A 14,453-nucleotide genomic window follows, 5' to 3' on the forward strand; every position below is an offset into this window, starting at 1 on the left:
TTCCCTCTGTCTCCCCATCTTGTCTCCCGCTCCCTTTATTACATGTTTTATGTGTCCGTTTGTTTTTTTGTGATTAATGTTAGCTCTTACACGAGCCTCGATCTTGCATACAAAAAACACAACAATAGCTTGGCAAGCATTGTGGAGGCTTGATGGGCCTATGGGACTCTTCCTGCATTGAAATTCCTTGTAAGTTAACTCATGTTATTAGAAGAATGTATGGTCCCTTGGCCAGGTAAAAGGCATTCAGTGCTGAAGCACGAAAGGATTGTCAATCATGAGCAGGGAAACTAACTGTGCTCCCTTGAGAGTGCACAGCAAGAAATTGAGGAAGGAGATCATGACCAACACTGCAGGATCCAGCGCATCTTCCAATGCTGTATCCCAGTGCAACCATATTGACGAGAATGGCACACGGTGGAGAGCATACCTCCGCCAGGCTGACCAGTATATGTTTTGCATCCCATTGATGAGCCGGATCTGGATTCGGACCTGAACCAAAATCTAATCAATTCGTCCTCGTCACACACCCAACCTGTCCACCGAATATCATCTGAATCCGTCCACAACTTTGAGATATCCTGCACACAAACAGACATCAGAGCTTGCTTAATGCGTTATACTTCCAAAAGTATTAGTTCAACATAAAATGTCTAATATCCGACTGACAAGACCTACTCGTGTGACAGACGTGTTCCAACACCGAGATGTAGATAACTTGTGAACAACGATTGGCAAAAGGCATGACGGGCACAGCTCGAGGAGCTACCAAATGCAGGAGTATTTAAATAAGGTCTTTATTAGAAACAATCCATAAACATTAAATCACATATTCTGGTAATATATTTGGGAGGGTAGGAAGGTTTGACAAACAGAGTTTAAAACAAAAACTTTCATAGGTCACATGACAATGCGATGTAAAGCACACAACATGATCAGTCATGTTACATCATCACGGAGGGAAAACCCAAGTGACGACAAACTCAATCATTTCGATTCAGAACCTGCATTTTTGCAGTCAATAAAACGTTAACACATGAATTTTATATACACAATGAACACAGATATACCATCTCCATGTTTATGAAGACAGCCATTGATGGGAGTGGAAGAAACCCAAAAATGTCACACATGTAATGAAAGGTGTCAAATGTATCAACAAGCTCAATTGCTGGTCGGATGGCAGGAGGGGCGAAAGGGAGGAGGGAAAAAATTATTGTGGGAGAGGGGACATTCCCACGGCACATTCTAACAACATCTGCAGCATGGACTGTGCCATGTATGACGTCATCATGAAGGCACCCACATGTTTCCATGAGAGTCAGGTGCGTGCATGTATGGTATGTTCCATATCCATGGGCGATCTGTTTGAGACATGAGTTTACTTTAAATATGCAAACTTCATAAAGCCTTAAAGGTTTGTTTCACCTACGACTAACCTGCAGCGTACCAATAATGATACACGGCAACAGCATGTGATGAAATCGCTCGTTAGGAAGGAATAATTATGCATAAACAACAAAAGGAATGCGATTTTAGGAGAACTAGTACACCCACTCCCTACGGGAGAGGCCGGAAGGTCATGTTATTATCCTCTCAGGGATACACAGATTACAGTAGATCTAGACTCAGGACCGTTAGTCTGTGGGGGACGCGATATGCTTGTAATGCCTCAAGAACAGTCAGGTTTCATCCCTTTCAGTTTAGAATTAAACAGCAGTAGCAACTGTTTCGAAACGTCAAACGTGTTTGTAGTTGTACACCGCACCTTTCGGCATCTCCAGGCTCTGCATGACGTCACTGCCGGGCACCTAGGAGGCCCGGCAATGACGCGTGCTGAAAGGGAGTACTCAGTTTTCACTCCGGTTTCTTGTTACTTGCCGGAAAAGATTTCGGCAAGTATGTTGGTTGGTTTGTCTGTCTGTCTGTCTGTCTGTCTGTCTGTCTGTCTGTCTGTGCGCAGTACTACGTCTCCACCGTTGCACATGGCATCGCCATAATTTACACACATATTTGTCTTGCCCTGGAATAGACTGTGCCCAATTTTTAACTCTCGGCCCAAGGCCTCCATTATGATGTCATAATTTGATAATTCGACAAGTACAAAACTTCATCCAATCAAGATGCAATTTCTTGAGTGACATGACGGCATAAACTGGTGGAGGGAAAAAAATAATGATTACGTCATTGGTCACGTGGTCCGGCCGCCATATTTGTCCAAAATGGCCGATAAAAAGAAAAAAGTACATTCTGGCAAGTCCTCGGTCTCTGAACGATTTTTCATTTGTTTGTTTGTTTGGGCGATATCTCGGCCATCTTTTCAGCACAATGGTGAGCAACTGCTTTGGCAAAAACGGTATTTTTTGTTTTTTGATTAATCAATTAATTCGTTAATTAATCGATAATAATTAAGTAACTAAGTACATTTTCTTTCTCATCTGGGCAATATCTCAGGCACCTTTTGAGCTAGGAAGTTGCTATTTGGACACAATAGTGACCAAGTGATTTGGCTATAAAGGCTATTTTTGATTTATTGATCGATCAATTAATCGATCAATTATGTAATTATTTGATTAATGCGTCAATTAATTTTTTTTTTTTAAGTTACAGATTCGGACGAAACGGTGGTGGTTTAGGTATTCTATTAGCAAATTGATTATTTTATGATGATTATTTATTTATTTTCATTATTAATCATTTATTTATTTTCTTTCTCATCTGGGCAATATCAAGCACCTTTTCAGCTCGGAAGCTGATATTTGGACATGGCAATGACCAAGCGATGTGGCTATAAAGGATATTAATCAAAAATAATTGATTAATCAATAAAAGATTAATTGATTAATCAATGATTTTTTTCCATTAATGACTTATTTAATTATTTTTCAAAAGGTTACAGCTTCGGATGAAGCACTGGTGGATTAGGTGTGCTATTAGCTATAATTGATTAAGAACATATTTTATGATCATTCTTTATCGATTTTAATTATGCAATTAATCAATTATTGTACATCTCTCCCTCCTAATGCAGTCTCGATGAGCCGCACTGGAGGATATTTATTTATTTGGCATGGTGCGGTGTACTTTGAATTTATCTGTACTTGTTTGTAATTTTTTTTACCCCCCTTGGGGAGAGGGGCAAATTAAGTCACTGCAACCTTCATCATGCGACCCTTAGTCCTCCTATCAACTTTGGTTGAGATTGAACAAGTAACGACTGAATGTATTACGGTCAGCCAGACACCAAATTGCACATCTTAGGATGAGGAGAATTAAACCTGTTCATATTTGTTGGCATGATGAATAATGTTGGCTGGTTATCAAACAACAACAGGCATTTTAAGGCCATTTTCCTTGTTAGAGCGGGGGTTAGCCTTGTGGGCCCCCCTGACAATCTTCTCCATTTTGCCCTATTTTCTGCAATCTATCTTTAAAAATTCAAATTTTCAAATTTACAATTCAGAAATTTCTTTCTGCAATGGTCATCAAACAATTGGCCTTTAAAAGATGAAACTAGCTTTAAGTAATTAATCATACGAGAAACCGCTGCTCCTTTCAGGAGCAGCCTGGGAAAAGGGTGGGTGGGCTCGTGGAAAGGGTGGGGCAAATATATTTTGTGCTGTGGCAAATAATCCCTCGTCTGCAGCAGGGGTCAGTAAACCACCTGCACTATATTATGGCAGGTGTAAAGGCATAAATTGTAAGTCGTCTCCCTGTTGCGACTATATTGTAATTTGATTAAATTTTGGTGACTATCTGAATCAGAATTTTGATGACTATAATAAAAAATTTTTTTTGTGATTATTCATCAATGAGAAATGGGGCCAAAAACGATGTACAGCACCAAACAGATGGGGCTAAAATGGGCAAAAACGTTATGGACAGATTATGACAATTAGATTTTGGTTCAGGTCCAGATCCAGTTCCGTCCTATCAGTGGGATACAAAATGTAAACTGTTCAGGCTGTCGGAGGTATGCACTCTACCAAGTGCCATTCCAGTTTGAGAGAAGTCATCAGAGATGGGAGAGCTGACCAAAGCTTTTGCTTCAGAGCAAAATGACCATGATAAAAAACTAGATGGTATTCATAGAATACTAACCCTGCACAGTCAACTTGGTGCGAGCCAACTCTTCTGTTTTTGAACGTTTTTTTCTTCTTCTTTGATCCAATATGGCTGCCAGACCATGTGAGCGATTACATCATAAATTTATATTCTCCAATATAATTGTTATGTAGATCACGCTCAATAAATTTCAAACTGATCAGACTAAGCATTGGCCCTGTCGAATGACATCATAATTAAGGCACGAATAACGTCATCGTTAGCACTTATTCCCCATGCGGAGTTCTTTACAATGAGCCACGTTTCAATATATTCCATGGAGCAGTTTTGGAGATTTAGAGGTGCAACGTTTTTCGGTTTTTCCAAGATGGCACCTGTACCACGTGACCTATGATGTCATAATTATTAAAATATTCTATAGGAGGAGGCACTCCTATGGTGAAAATTTCGAGCCCATCAGACCAACAGTTGCAGAGAAATAAAATTCAAACTGATCGGATGAAGTGTTATACTTGTCGAATTATGATGTCATAACAAAGGCACTGATGACATAATCATTAACATATCCTATTCCACATGGGGAGAACTTCACAATGGGCCTCGTTTCATTTTTCTCCTTTGAGCTGTTTTGGAGATATAGAGGTGTAACGTTTTTCCAAGATGGCATCCGTACCACATGATCTCTGACATCATAATTATCATTAAAATATTCCACAGGAGCAGGTGCTCCAATGGTGAAAATTTTGTGTCCATCAAACTAAATTTGCAGAGAAACTGTTTTTTTTCATACCGATTAGATGAAGCGTTATACTTGTCGAATTATGATGTCATAATGAAGGCACCGATGACATCATGACTACAACAACAACAACAACATGCATTTTAAGGCCATTTTCCCTGCTAGAGCGGGGGTTAGCCTTGCGGTCCCCATGACAATCTTCTCCATTTTGCCCTATTTTCTGCATCTCTCCTTGTTAACCCCCTTGCCCGCATTTCTTCTTCCACCATCTTTAGGCAAGTCTTTCTCGGTCTTCCCCGTCCTCGACTTCCTTCTACATTCATTTCCATCACTCTTCTCAACCAGTCACTTTCATCCTTCCTCAACACATGACCAAACCATCTCAACCTGTTCCTCTTCACAGCATCAATCACAGGCTCTATTCCCATCATCTTTCGCAATTCATCATTTGTCTTCCTCTCTCTCAACGATACTCCGCACATCCACCGAACCATTCACATTTCCACCCTTTCCAGCCTTCGTTGCTGCTCTACATTCATTACCCATGTCTCGCTTCCATAAATCATAACACTTCTCACACATGCAGCATACACCTTTCCCTTCAGCTTCAACGACACTCCCCTCCTCATCAGCACGCCACTCAGTTCCCGAAACTTCTTCCATGCACACCTCACTTGAGCAACCGTTGCCGAGTCTGATCCACCTTCTCCATTCAGCATGTCTCCGAGGTAGCAAAATATTTTCACACCTTCCAGCTTCACGCCGTCTCCAAGATCCAACTCAACATTTCCTCCATCTGCAGCTCCCTCTGTGCACGCCTTACATTTGAATGTAGCTGCCACACTGGTTAATGACCCTCTCAGACCACTACATTTTTGATGAACCCACTCAGCGCACATTGTACATTGAATGGAATTCACTCCGACACCCTTCCTGCACACAGCACATGGCCACGTCCCAGTTCTTTGCACCTCAGCACATGCTTTACCACTTGCCATCACTTTCGTCTTTCCGATATTCACCTTCAGACCTTTTGTCTCCATACATTCCTTCCACTTGTTCATCTTTTCCTTCAGTCCATCCATACTTTCCACAATCAACACCAGATCATCTGCATACAACAACTCCCATGGTAAACCCTCCTTTACGTTCTGAGCCAGCACCTCCATCACAGCCACAAATAGTAGTTGACTTAGTAACGACCCCTGATGCACTCCCACCTTCACCTCAAACTCACCACTGTTCCCGTCCTTCGTCCTTACAGCTGTGCGCGCTCTTTTGTACATTGCCATCACTACACTACTCTGATCAACCATTCCTAACTTCCTCAATGCCCATGTCAATACTTCGCGTGGAACCCTATCGAATGCTTTCTCCAGATCAACAAACCCAAGAAACAACTTCTTCCTCTTCTCCATGTACGTCTCCTGCAACTGCCTCACAATAAAGAGCATGTCTGTCGTTCCTCTTCCTGGCATAAATCCAAACTGCATTTCGTCAATCTTCACCTTCTTCCTTATCCTCCTCTCCAACACCCTTTCCAATACCTTCATTCCATGCGCCAATAACTTTATAGCTCGGTACGAGCCACACTCCAGAGGGTCACCTTTCCCCTTGTATAGAGAGAAGAGGGTACTCAGTTCCCAATCCACTGGAATGCAGCCTTCTTTCACCACCAGATTACAGATCTCTGTCATTCTCTTCACACCCCAACTTCCTGCTGCCTTCAACATATCTCCCACAACTCCCGTCGGCCCTCCCGCTTTTCGACTCTTCATTGCTTTTATCGCTTCCTCAACTTCCTTCTCAGTTATCTTCTCTGTCGGTCCTAAAACTGGGTTACTCTCTATGTTGCCATCCCATTCATTCTCTGTATTCAACAGCATTTCCATATATCTTTTCCATCTTCCTTTAATTCCATTTGGGTCCACAACGATTTGTCCCACTTCATCCTTCAAGCAACTCACCCCCATCACATCACACCTCTCTTTCGCTATCTGCTTTGCAATCCTGAATACCGCTCTCTGACCCTCTTCCAAATCCAAGCGTTCTCCGAACATCTTCCTACATGCCTCCTGCGCCTTTGCTACCTCTTTCTTTGCAGCCTTCTTGGCTGCCTCATAACTTTCATGCTCTGCTTTTTCTGCTCCCGTACCCTTCGCCTTCTGCCACTCCTTGAACTTCTTCCTCTTCTCGTCAATCATCTTTCCAACTTCATCATCCCACCACCATGATTCCGAGTGCCTCGGTGGTCCTTTTGTCCATCCACATACCTCACCAACGGCTGCCAACAGACTATCTTTCATTGACATCCAACCACTTTCAACCTCAACCACATCATCCTCTACCCTACTCAGCCTCTCTTTTAATGCCTCCCTTACTGTCACCTCTTTCAACCTCCACACCTTCATTCTCGGTTGGTACTTCACCCGCCGAGCTCACCTCGCACCTTTCACCCTTATGTCGCAGACAACCAAGAGGTGCTGTGAAACAGCCTCCTCCCCCGGGATCACCTTTGTGTCCCGGAGGTGCCCCCTATCTCGCCTACGCACCATCAGGTAGTCAACGGTTGTCGTCGACCCACCTGATGTGTATGTAACAAGCTTATTATCCCCTTTCTGGAACTGAGTGTTACAAATCAACAAATCAGCTCCATCAGCAAACTCCAAAGTCCTTTCATCTTCTTCATTTCTCACACCATATCCGTAACCCCCATGAACTCCCTCAAAACCGTCCATACTCCTTCCCACATGTCCATTTAGGTCTCCTCCTACCACAACAACTTCCTCATCTTTCACGTTTTCCATCAGCTTCTCTATCGCACACCAGAACTTGTCCTTCTCTTCATCGCTCCGACCAACCTGCGGAGCATATCCCAAGATGACGTTCACCAAGAGCTTTCCAATCATCATTTTCACCATCATCAACCTATCACTCACTCTAGTCACACTCACCACACTGTCTACAAACTCCTCAAAAAACAGGACACCAACACCATTCACGCCCTCCGGGCACCCTTGCCACACAAACTTGTATTTCTGTCCCTGCCTACCCTTCACCATTCTCACACCACTTCCCTTCCATCTCGTCTCTTGCACACAACATATGTCCACTCTTCTTCTGACCAATACTTCCACCACTTCTCCTGATCTCCCTGTGATTGTCCCTACATTCCATGTCCCAAACCTCAGAAACCGATCTCCACTTCGGGCTGTACCCTGCCCATATGTAGTTGTAATTGTCATGGTTCTCTTTTTGAGGCAATGTTTTTATGGCCGGATGCCCTTCCTGACGCCAACCCTCTTAGTCGCCTCTTCTGACACGCAGGGATACGGAGTACCTATTCTAAACCAGGGTACACACCGGGAGTTAGTGTGAACATAGGAAAAAATAAAAATAATAGGGACGCACAAGAGCCTTCAAGGAGACGAACCCTAAAAGCACACACTGGAGAGTTTTTTAACATTCTGGCAAAAAATGCACTTTTAAACACGTGATAAAATCTCAATTTTCTTCCACACTCAACCATCCCCCAGCCCCTCCATCCACCCACTCCCACCCCAGATCCCCACACAGTGCTAAAGTAAAATTATTCTCTCCCAACATCACTTAGAACTCATTAAAGTTATGATGAGCAACCATACTGTAATGAGTGACCCAAAGATTAAATGACATTATTACCTTTTTCCCAGTAACAATGGACAGGGATATCAAAGGGCACAGGAAATGCAAGGTTTTCGTTCACATGTGATGGTGCGTTTGAAGATCTGACGCAAAAGAAATGAGAGTGCTTTATCTGCACGCGAAGCAGGAAACAATTACAGGTGATGAGACACTGGTTTAGACCTGCTCGAGTCAAGGTGGAAACAAGATGTCAAGGTTCATGCAAAAAGTTAGCAAGTTTCATGCCAGGTAGCCAGAAAGTACCATGATTGCCTGTGTCGCATGAATATGCTTCCACCACCTTTGAAACAAGTGCGAGCCTGGTGCATTCTGGGGGTTTTGAGGGTTGTGCTCAATGTACAGTTACTTACAAACATTCGAGGCACAAACAAGACTCCGAGCTCGTATGATCGGATCATCAACTGAGTCCCATTCTTCTCCAGAGCACCCCAAGCGGCTTTGGACAGGTTAGCACTGCAAAAATAGAGGTGTATGCAAGGGCAGAAAGCACACGGGGGGGACAAGCACAGTTAGAAATAAAATGGCGAAATACAAGGACAAGAAAAGTTAACAAAGCGAGGAAACAAAAGTGTTCCATGTTCAGAGCAATGCCATGCACGGTGTGTGCTGATCTACCCAATCAAATAACGCCACAAATCATTATACTTGGAACTACAAGATGAAAATTAATTAATAAGCCAGGAAAAGGTTCACAAACGTGCTCCTGAGTCAAAGCATCGACGTTGTGCGTGAATGAAAAAAGGGAAACGATTTTGGCGACAAGTCTGCACAGTGTCTGAGCAATCTTTTCACTTTGGTGGAGCCATAACATTCCAAGCCTCCACCAATGTGACGACACACGTGTTCTCCTCCTCTTCCTTTTATAAGGGGTGAGGTGAGGTCCGATGACACCAAGATGGCATCGCATCGCACAGAATGATTGGTGGTTACGCTTCCTGGTGTGGGCATGATTGTGGAATCACACATTAGTGTTCATGTGGAATGTTCGTGTGGGTCTGGACACTGGACACGTATCTGCGAACCACTTTTCCAATGAAAGACACAATCCAGGTGGTCCGGTGCAGCGCTACCGTATCGACAAATAGATCTGAAGAAGAGTTTAGGGGACTTTCCAGTCATCAGGATTGCTCACTTGCATCCGATTTGCACAAACATCAATGTCATAAACAAATATAATTTGGGGACAGTCTCATTGCTCAGTTTCACAGCTTCGTGCCCCAAAGGAGGTAGTTAATGTAATGTAATGGTAGTTAATGTAATGGCAAAGCTGATTCGTAATCATCTTCAAAGGAACTTTGGGGGAACGGCATCATGAAGAACTACAGTAAGCCCTTAAGTATCGCGGTTTTTGGGCTTCGTTGTGACGTTTACCTCACACCACGAGGCTTTTGTTGTTTCTCGCACACCATTAATAATGGTGACGGAGCATAAAACGATGGACAATAGTAACTCTTATTACTTGCAAAATCGAAGATTTTTCAAGTATGTTGGTCGGTTGCGTTTGTTATTGTCTGTCTGTCTGTCTGTCACTCGCCTATAGGTCACAATTCTAAACTGATCGTCATGAAACCAAGTTGTAGAGGTCGTCACAATTGAGAAGCCTATCGATTTTGAGGTCAAATGTCATCTGGAGGTCTAATTTCTAAAATTGCCATTTTTCATCCGATTGACTTGAAAATTGAACAGCATTTGTATATCGAGTCACTAAATTGGGTGTGATGCTCATGAAGAAGAAGATGATTTTTATTTGACGCCATCTGTGCTTGGCTTGGAGGTGTATTTAAGGCACGCCTGCTTGGCTGCAGTGAGGGATTCTAGATGCTGTGAGCAACAGCTTAGAGTTAGACGATGGCTCATTAATGGGTAAGGAGGGTCCTTTTGGTGTAATATTATATCATACGTATAATCTCACATATGAAATGTAATCGATTCGTAACAAGATATATTCATGATTGTATTTGCATGTATGCGTGTTTTTCTTGGATAAGTGCAGTATCAGTTTGAGTGAAATAAAGCCTACCTTTGATCACAAGAGGCATCTATCAATTCATTACATTGGTAAAGCAACTATTTTTGAGTTCAAAAGATCAAAGTTCAACTCAAGGTCAAACTTTAAAAAACCATCAATTTTCCTCTGACAAACCGTCAATTTTCATCCGATTTACTTGAAAAGTGAACACATTTGCACATTGCGTCACTAAATAGGGAACCCAACTGTCGTTGAGGTCAAAAGGTCAACTCAAGGTCAAACTTCCAAAAAACATCAATTTTCATCTGAAAAATCATCAATTTTCATCCGATCGACTTTGAAAATTTAACAGCATTTCCATAGTGCCTCACTGAATGGGGAAACCAAATATTTGAGATCAACGGTCAACTCTAGGTCAAACTTCTGAAATCATCAATTTTCATCTGAAAAATCGTGACTTTTCATCCAATTGACCCGAGTTTGATCAAGATCGTCAATTTTAATCTTGATGAAATGGACAATTTGATGGATTAATTACAACCTTTTTCTTTGGGGTGGGGGTGGATTTTGCCAAGTATCATGCTCTGCATGACATCTTGTTTTATTTATTGGCTGGTTTAGGAGCGGATGATTTATAAAGTAAATGCATTAACAGGTTACAAAGGAAAACGATGTAAGAGATTAATAGGACACAATAGGAGACTTCATCATAAACAACAACAACAACATGCATTTTAAGGCCATGTTCCCTGCTAGAGCGGGGGTTAGCCTTGCGGTCCCCATGACAATCTTCTCCATTTTACCCTATTTTCTGCATCTCCCCTTGTTAACCCCCTTGCCCGCATTTCTTCTTCCTCCATCTTTAGCCAAGTCTTTCTCGGTCTTCCCCGTCCTCTACTTCCTTCTACATTAACTTCCATCACTCTTCTCAACCAGTCACTTTCATCCTTCCTCAATACATGACCAATATGACCTCAATACAAGACTTCATCATAAAGCCGATTTATATTTATTTTACATGTTCATTTCAATATTAACATACTTTATATAATTATTATTCTCCTGCCGGTATCACTGCAGGTGGGACTATAGGTTTGCTCTCTGTCTGTCCATCCGTCCCACCTGTGGCGTTCCAGACTTTCCACCCTTACCTTTTGACATATTCAACTGAAACTTCGTACATGGCTTCATTATAAGTTACAGAACAAGAAGTTCGAGCTTCAGGGCGTTTCCCCAATTTTTCACAAGAGTTGTACTCTTTTTGGACTTGTGAAAAAAAAAAAAGGTCTCGCTGAACTCACACCACATACAAGGTTTGATGTCATATTCTGTTAGAGCAACCCTTCTGGGGCATTTCTAGGGTGGGTGTAACTCCAGATTGTGGTAGAACCTTTTTTTCTATAGTCAATGTCTGTAGTGGGGGTTGGCTCTCAAAAAGAGTCAGAAATAGGGGGCGATGACATCATAAAGGTGCGATTTAATACATTATTTGCAATATTGCTGGCAAGTCAGATTGTGGGCTCTCACTCCACGATTATAGGATTTTCCATGATGGATACAAGTTGTAGTACTGCTACCATAGACACCACATTCCATCAGAACATCTTCCATGGCCAAGTTCTGATACTCTTTACCAAGAAGAGCAAGGAAATACTCCCATGCAAATGAAAATATCTGAGAACTCGTCTGGCATTCTCCACTACATTTCCTTGGCCTTTATCTTGGTGGCAAGGTCAAATGTAAGGCAATAACCCACCAGTGTTGCATGGCCTGGGCAAATGAAACCATTGCATGGAAACCACTCCAACCAGGCACGCTTTGTTGGCTGGAATCTATCAGCTGGTTTGGCGAGATGTTTAACGTTTAATAATTCAGTGGGACTGCCTGATTATTTCTAAGTGCTCTAAACACTGTAACCAGACTTTACATGCCTTGCCACCAAAATTTGTAATGCTGGGTCTTCTGCCATGGTTGCTGAACTCGAGGAAAGAGGTCCTCACAATAATTTATTACATGCAAGAGATGTCTCCATCACAATGAACCTGCATTGTGTGACTGAATCGTATGGGGGGAGGGCGGGAAGGAGAGGGGGCGGGGATCATTGGGATGCCAGGTAAGCAGCAGTAGCATTGCATGGGGGCATCATTGGGATGCCAGCTAAGCAGCAGTATGGTTCATCGAGTCCTGCATACTAAAAGAATACCAGGGAGAATCAGCTGTACACGGGAATTCCCCAGTGCAGTCATTGCATGGTACAGCTATTCGTTTTAGCGAATGTGGTTGAAGGTAACGGAAGTGCAACACATTTCCGAGCTGTGATGAGACAGAATGAGACGCTCATCACCATCAGGAATGAATCGTACTCTCTATAGAGTGGTTGTGTTGCCAAATACGTTCCTGGGCAAGGGGTAGCAGGGTTATGGTTATGTTGGGTGCTTTGTTACTGCCTTCACAGAAGTCAGTCAAAGCAGGAACTCGTATTTTGTTCAAGTTTCTGGTGATAACTCGCCTACACTTCGATAAGGACACCATGGAATCTTTAACATCCACCAACTACTGCTAGAACATGGGATACCTAGTTTGACGTCCATCCGCGGGACGACACACACATTGATGCCTGTGATCCCGCTGCCTGCGAAACACCAGGATGACAGTTTATAGCTTGCCTGAGATTTGAATATATCTAGGCTATCATGCCAGCTCTAACGAGACTCTACAGCAAAATCTAAGATCGTCCTCACCTGGTCACCATGAACCAGGCGATCTCGCTGCTGTCAGGCCTCATGCGCAAGTACGTCTTGATGTGAGGCATAGCGCGGGTTCGGCCACTCACATCAGCCTGCCACCGGCTGCAGGACAAATGAAAGGACAAACCAAGGACAGATGTTCCAGGTGCGCGGGATCGGAATGCAGAACCAATGTACAACTGAAAATGATGCAACGTGATAACGAGTCTAGGAGAACGTGTATAAAATAAGAAAAACAAAATAAAACCAATAACCGATTTGTACATTACTTTTAACAACTTGTAGGATTGTCCATGTAATTAGTTGGTGAGAAAATGAGGCCTATCGTAAATATATGAGCAAAACCAGATTGGCTCTCATTTGAAAGTGCCCTTAGCAGGACAGTTGATGCGATCAAAACAATTGATAATCCCTCAAAAGACACTTTGTAAATACAAATTAATCTCACAGGGAACAAGTCAAAGTTCAAGGCCTTTCATATTTGGGAATGTGTGCACACACACTTCCTCAATAATTTTCCTTTTCTCCCATTAATGCAACTATAAGCACCCGCTCCCGAAGAGAGTGCCTAGTGGGATCATGTTATCATCTTTATGAATACTAGGACGTGCCCGTACGTGGGTGCCCGTACGTGCGTGCAAAAAAACATGCGTGCAAACAACAACAACAAAAAAAAAAACTTTGAAACCACGTGGCAGTAACGACCACAGAACCCCCCCCTCTATTTACATGAAATGGTTTGGTCCATTCGCAACGACCACAGACCCCCCCCCCCCCCTCTATTTACATGAAATGGTTTGGTCCATTCGCAAACCCAAAGCGAACGGCGAACGGCTAAATCGCCATAGCTCGGTAACTACTTCTCCGATTAATATGAAACCTTGAAAAGGCACATCCTCGGGTCCCCAGCAATATACCTGGCAAGTTTCAAGTATATCGGACCCGTGGTTGTCGAGAAACAGCGGTCACAGACAGACATACAGAGATTACTGGAATTATAGATAGATTAATAGCATGGCAGAGTACATGCTCGACGGGCGATCATGTTCCAAGCGTGCAACATGTTCTTCTGACACACCCCTTTATTTGGCTGGTGTATAGGCAACAGGCCGTTGCCTCGATCGCTCCCCAAAAAATAAAAATAACGACTTGTGTAGATGAAGCAAAAACACGTGGACGGCTTATGTGCATATATAATACATCGTGATTATATACCTGGGATAATTCCAATTGCACCCCCTCTCCCCAT

The 14,453-nt window shown here is 42.9% G+C and overlaps 1 protein-coding gene across 7 annotated transcripts in view; it reads right to left on the minus strand.

Moving 5' to 3' along the window:
• Window positions 1-214: 214 nt before the first annotated feature.
• TDP1 (tyrosyl-DNA phosphodiesterase 1) overlaps window positions 215-14,453 on the minus strand; it is a 46,576-nt gene continuing 32,337 nt past the window's right edge. For 2 of the 7 annotated variants that reach the window (XM_068128157.2, XM_078784941.1), the window contains 4 exons: window positions 13,199-13,306; window positions 8,839-8,941; window positions 8,486-8,600; window positions 782-1,364 (listed from right to left, as the gene is read on the minus strand). In XM_068128157.2, coding sequence (XP_067984258.2) covers window positions 1,291-1,364; window positions 8,486-8,600; window positions 8,839-8,941; window positions 13,199-13,306 — 400 coding nt within the window. In that variant the 3' untranslated portion in view covers window positions 782-1,290. Of the gene's footprint in view, window positions 582-781; window positions 1,365-8,485; window positions 8,601-8,838; window positions 8,942-13,198; window positions 13,307-14,453 lie in introns of those variants that run through there. The other 5 variants (XM_068128155.2, XM_068128154.2, XM_068128158.2 and 2 more) reach the window with 3 other exon arrangements.

The sequence above is a fragment of the Myxine glutinosa genome, chromosome 9, assembly GCF_964187855.1.
Source record: "Myxine glutinosa chromosome 9, kmMyxGlut1.1, whole genome shotgun sequence".
Taxonomy (NCBI): Eukaryota; Metazoa; Chordata; class Myxini; order Myxiniformes; family Myxinidae; genus Myxine; species Myxine glutinosa.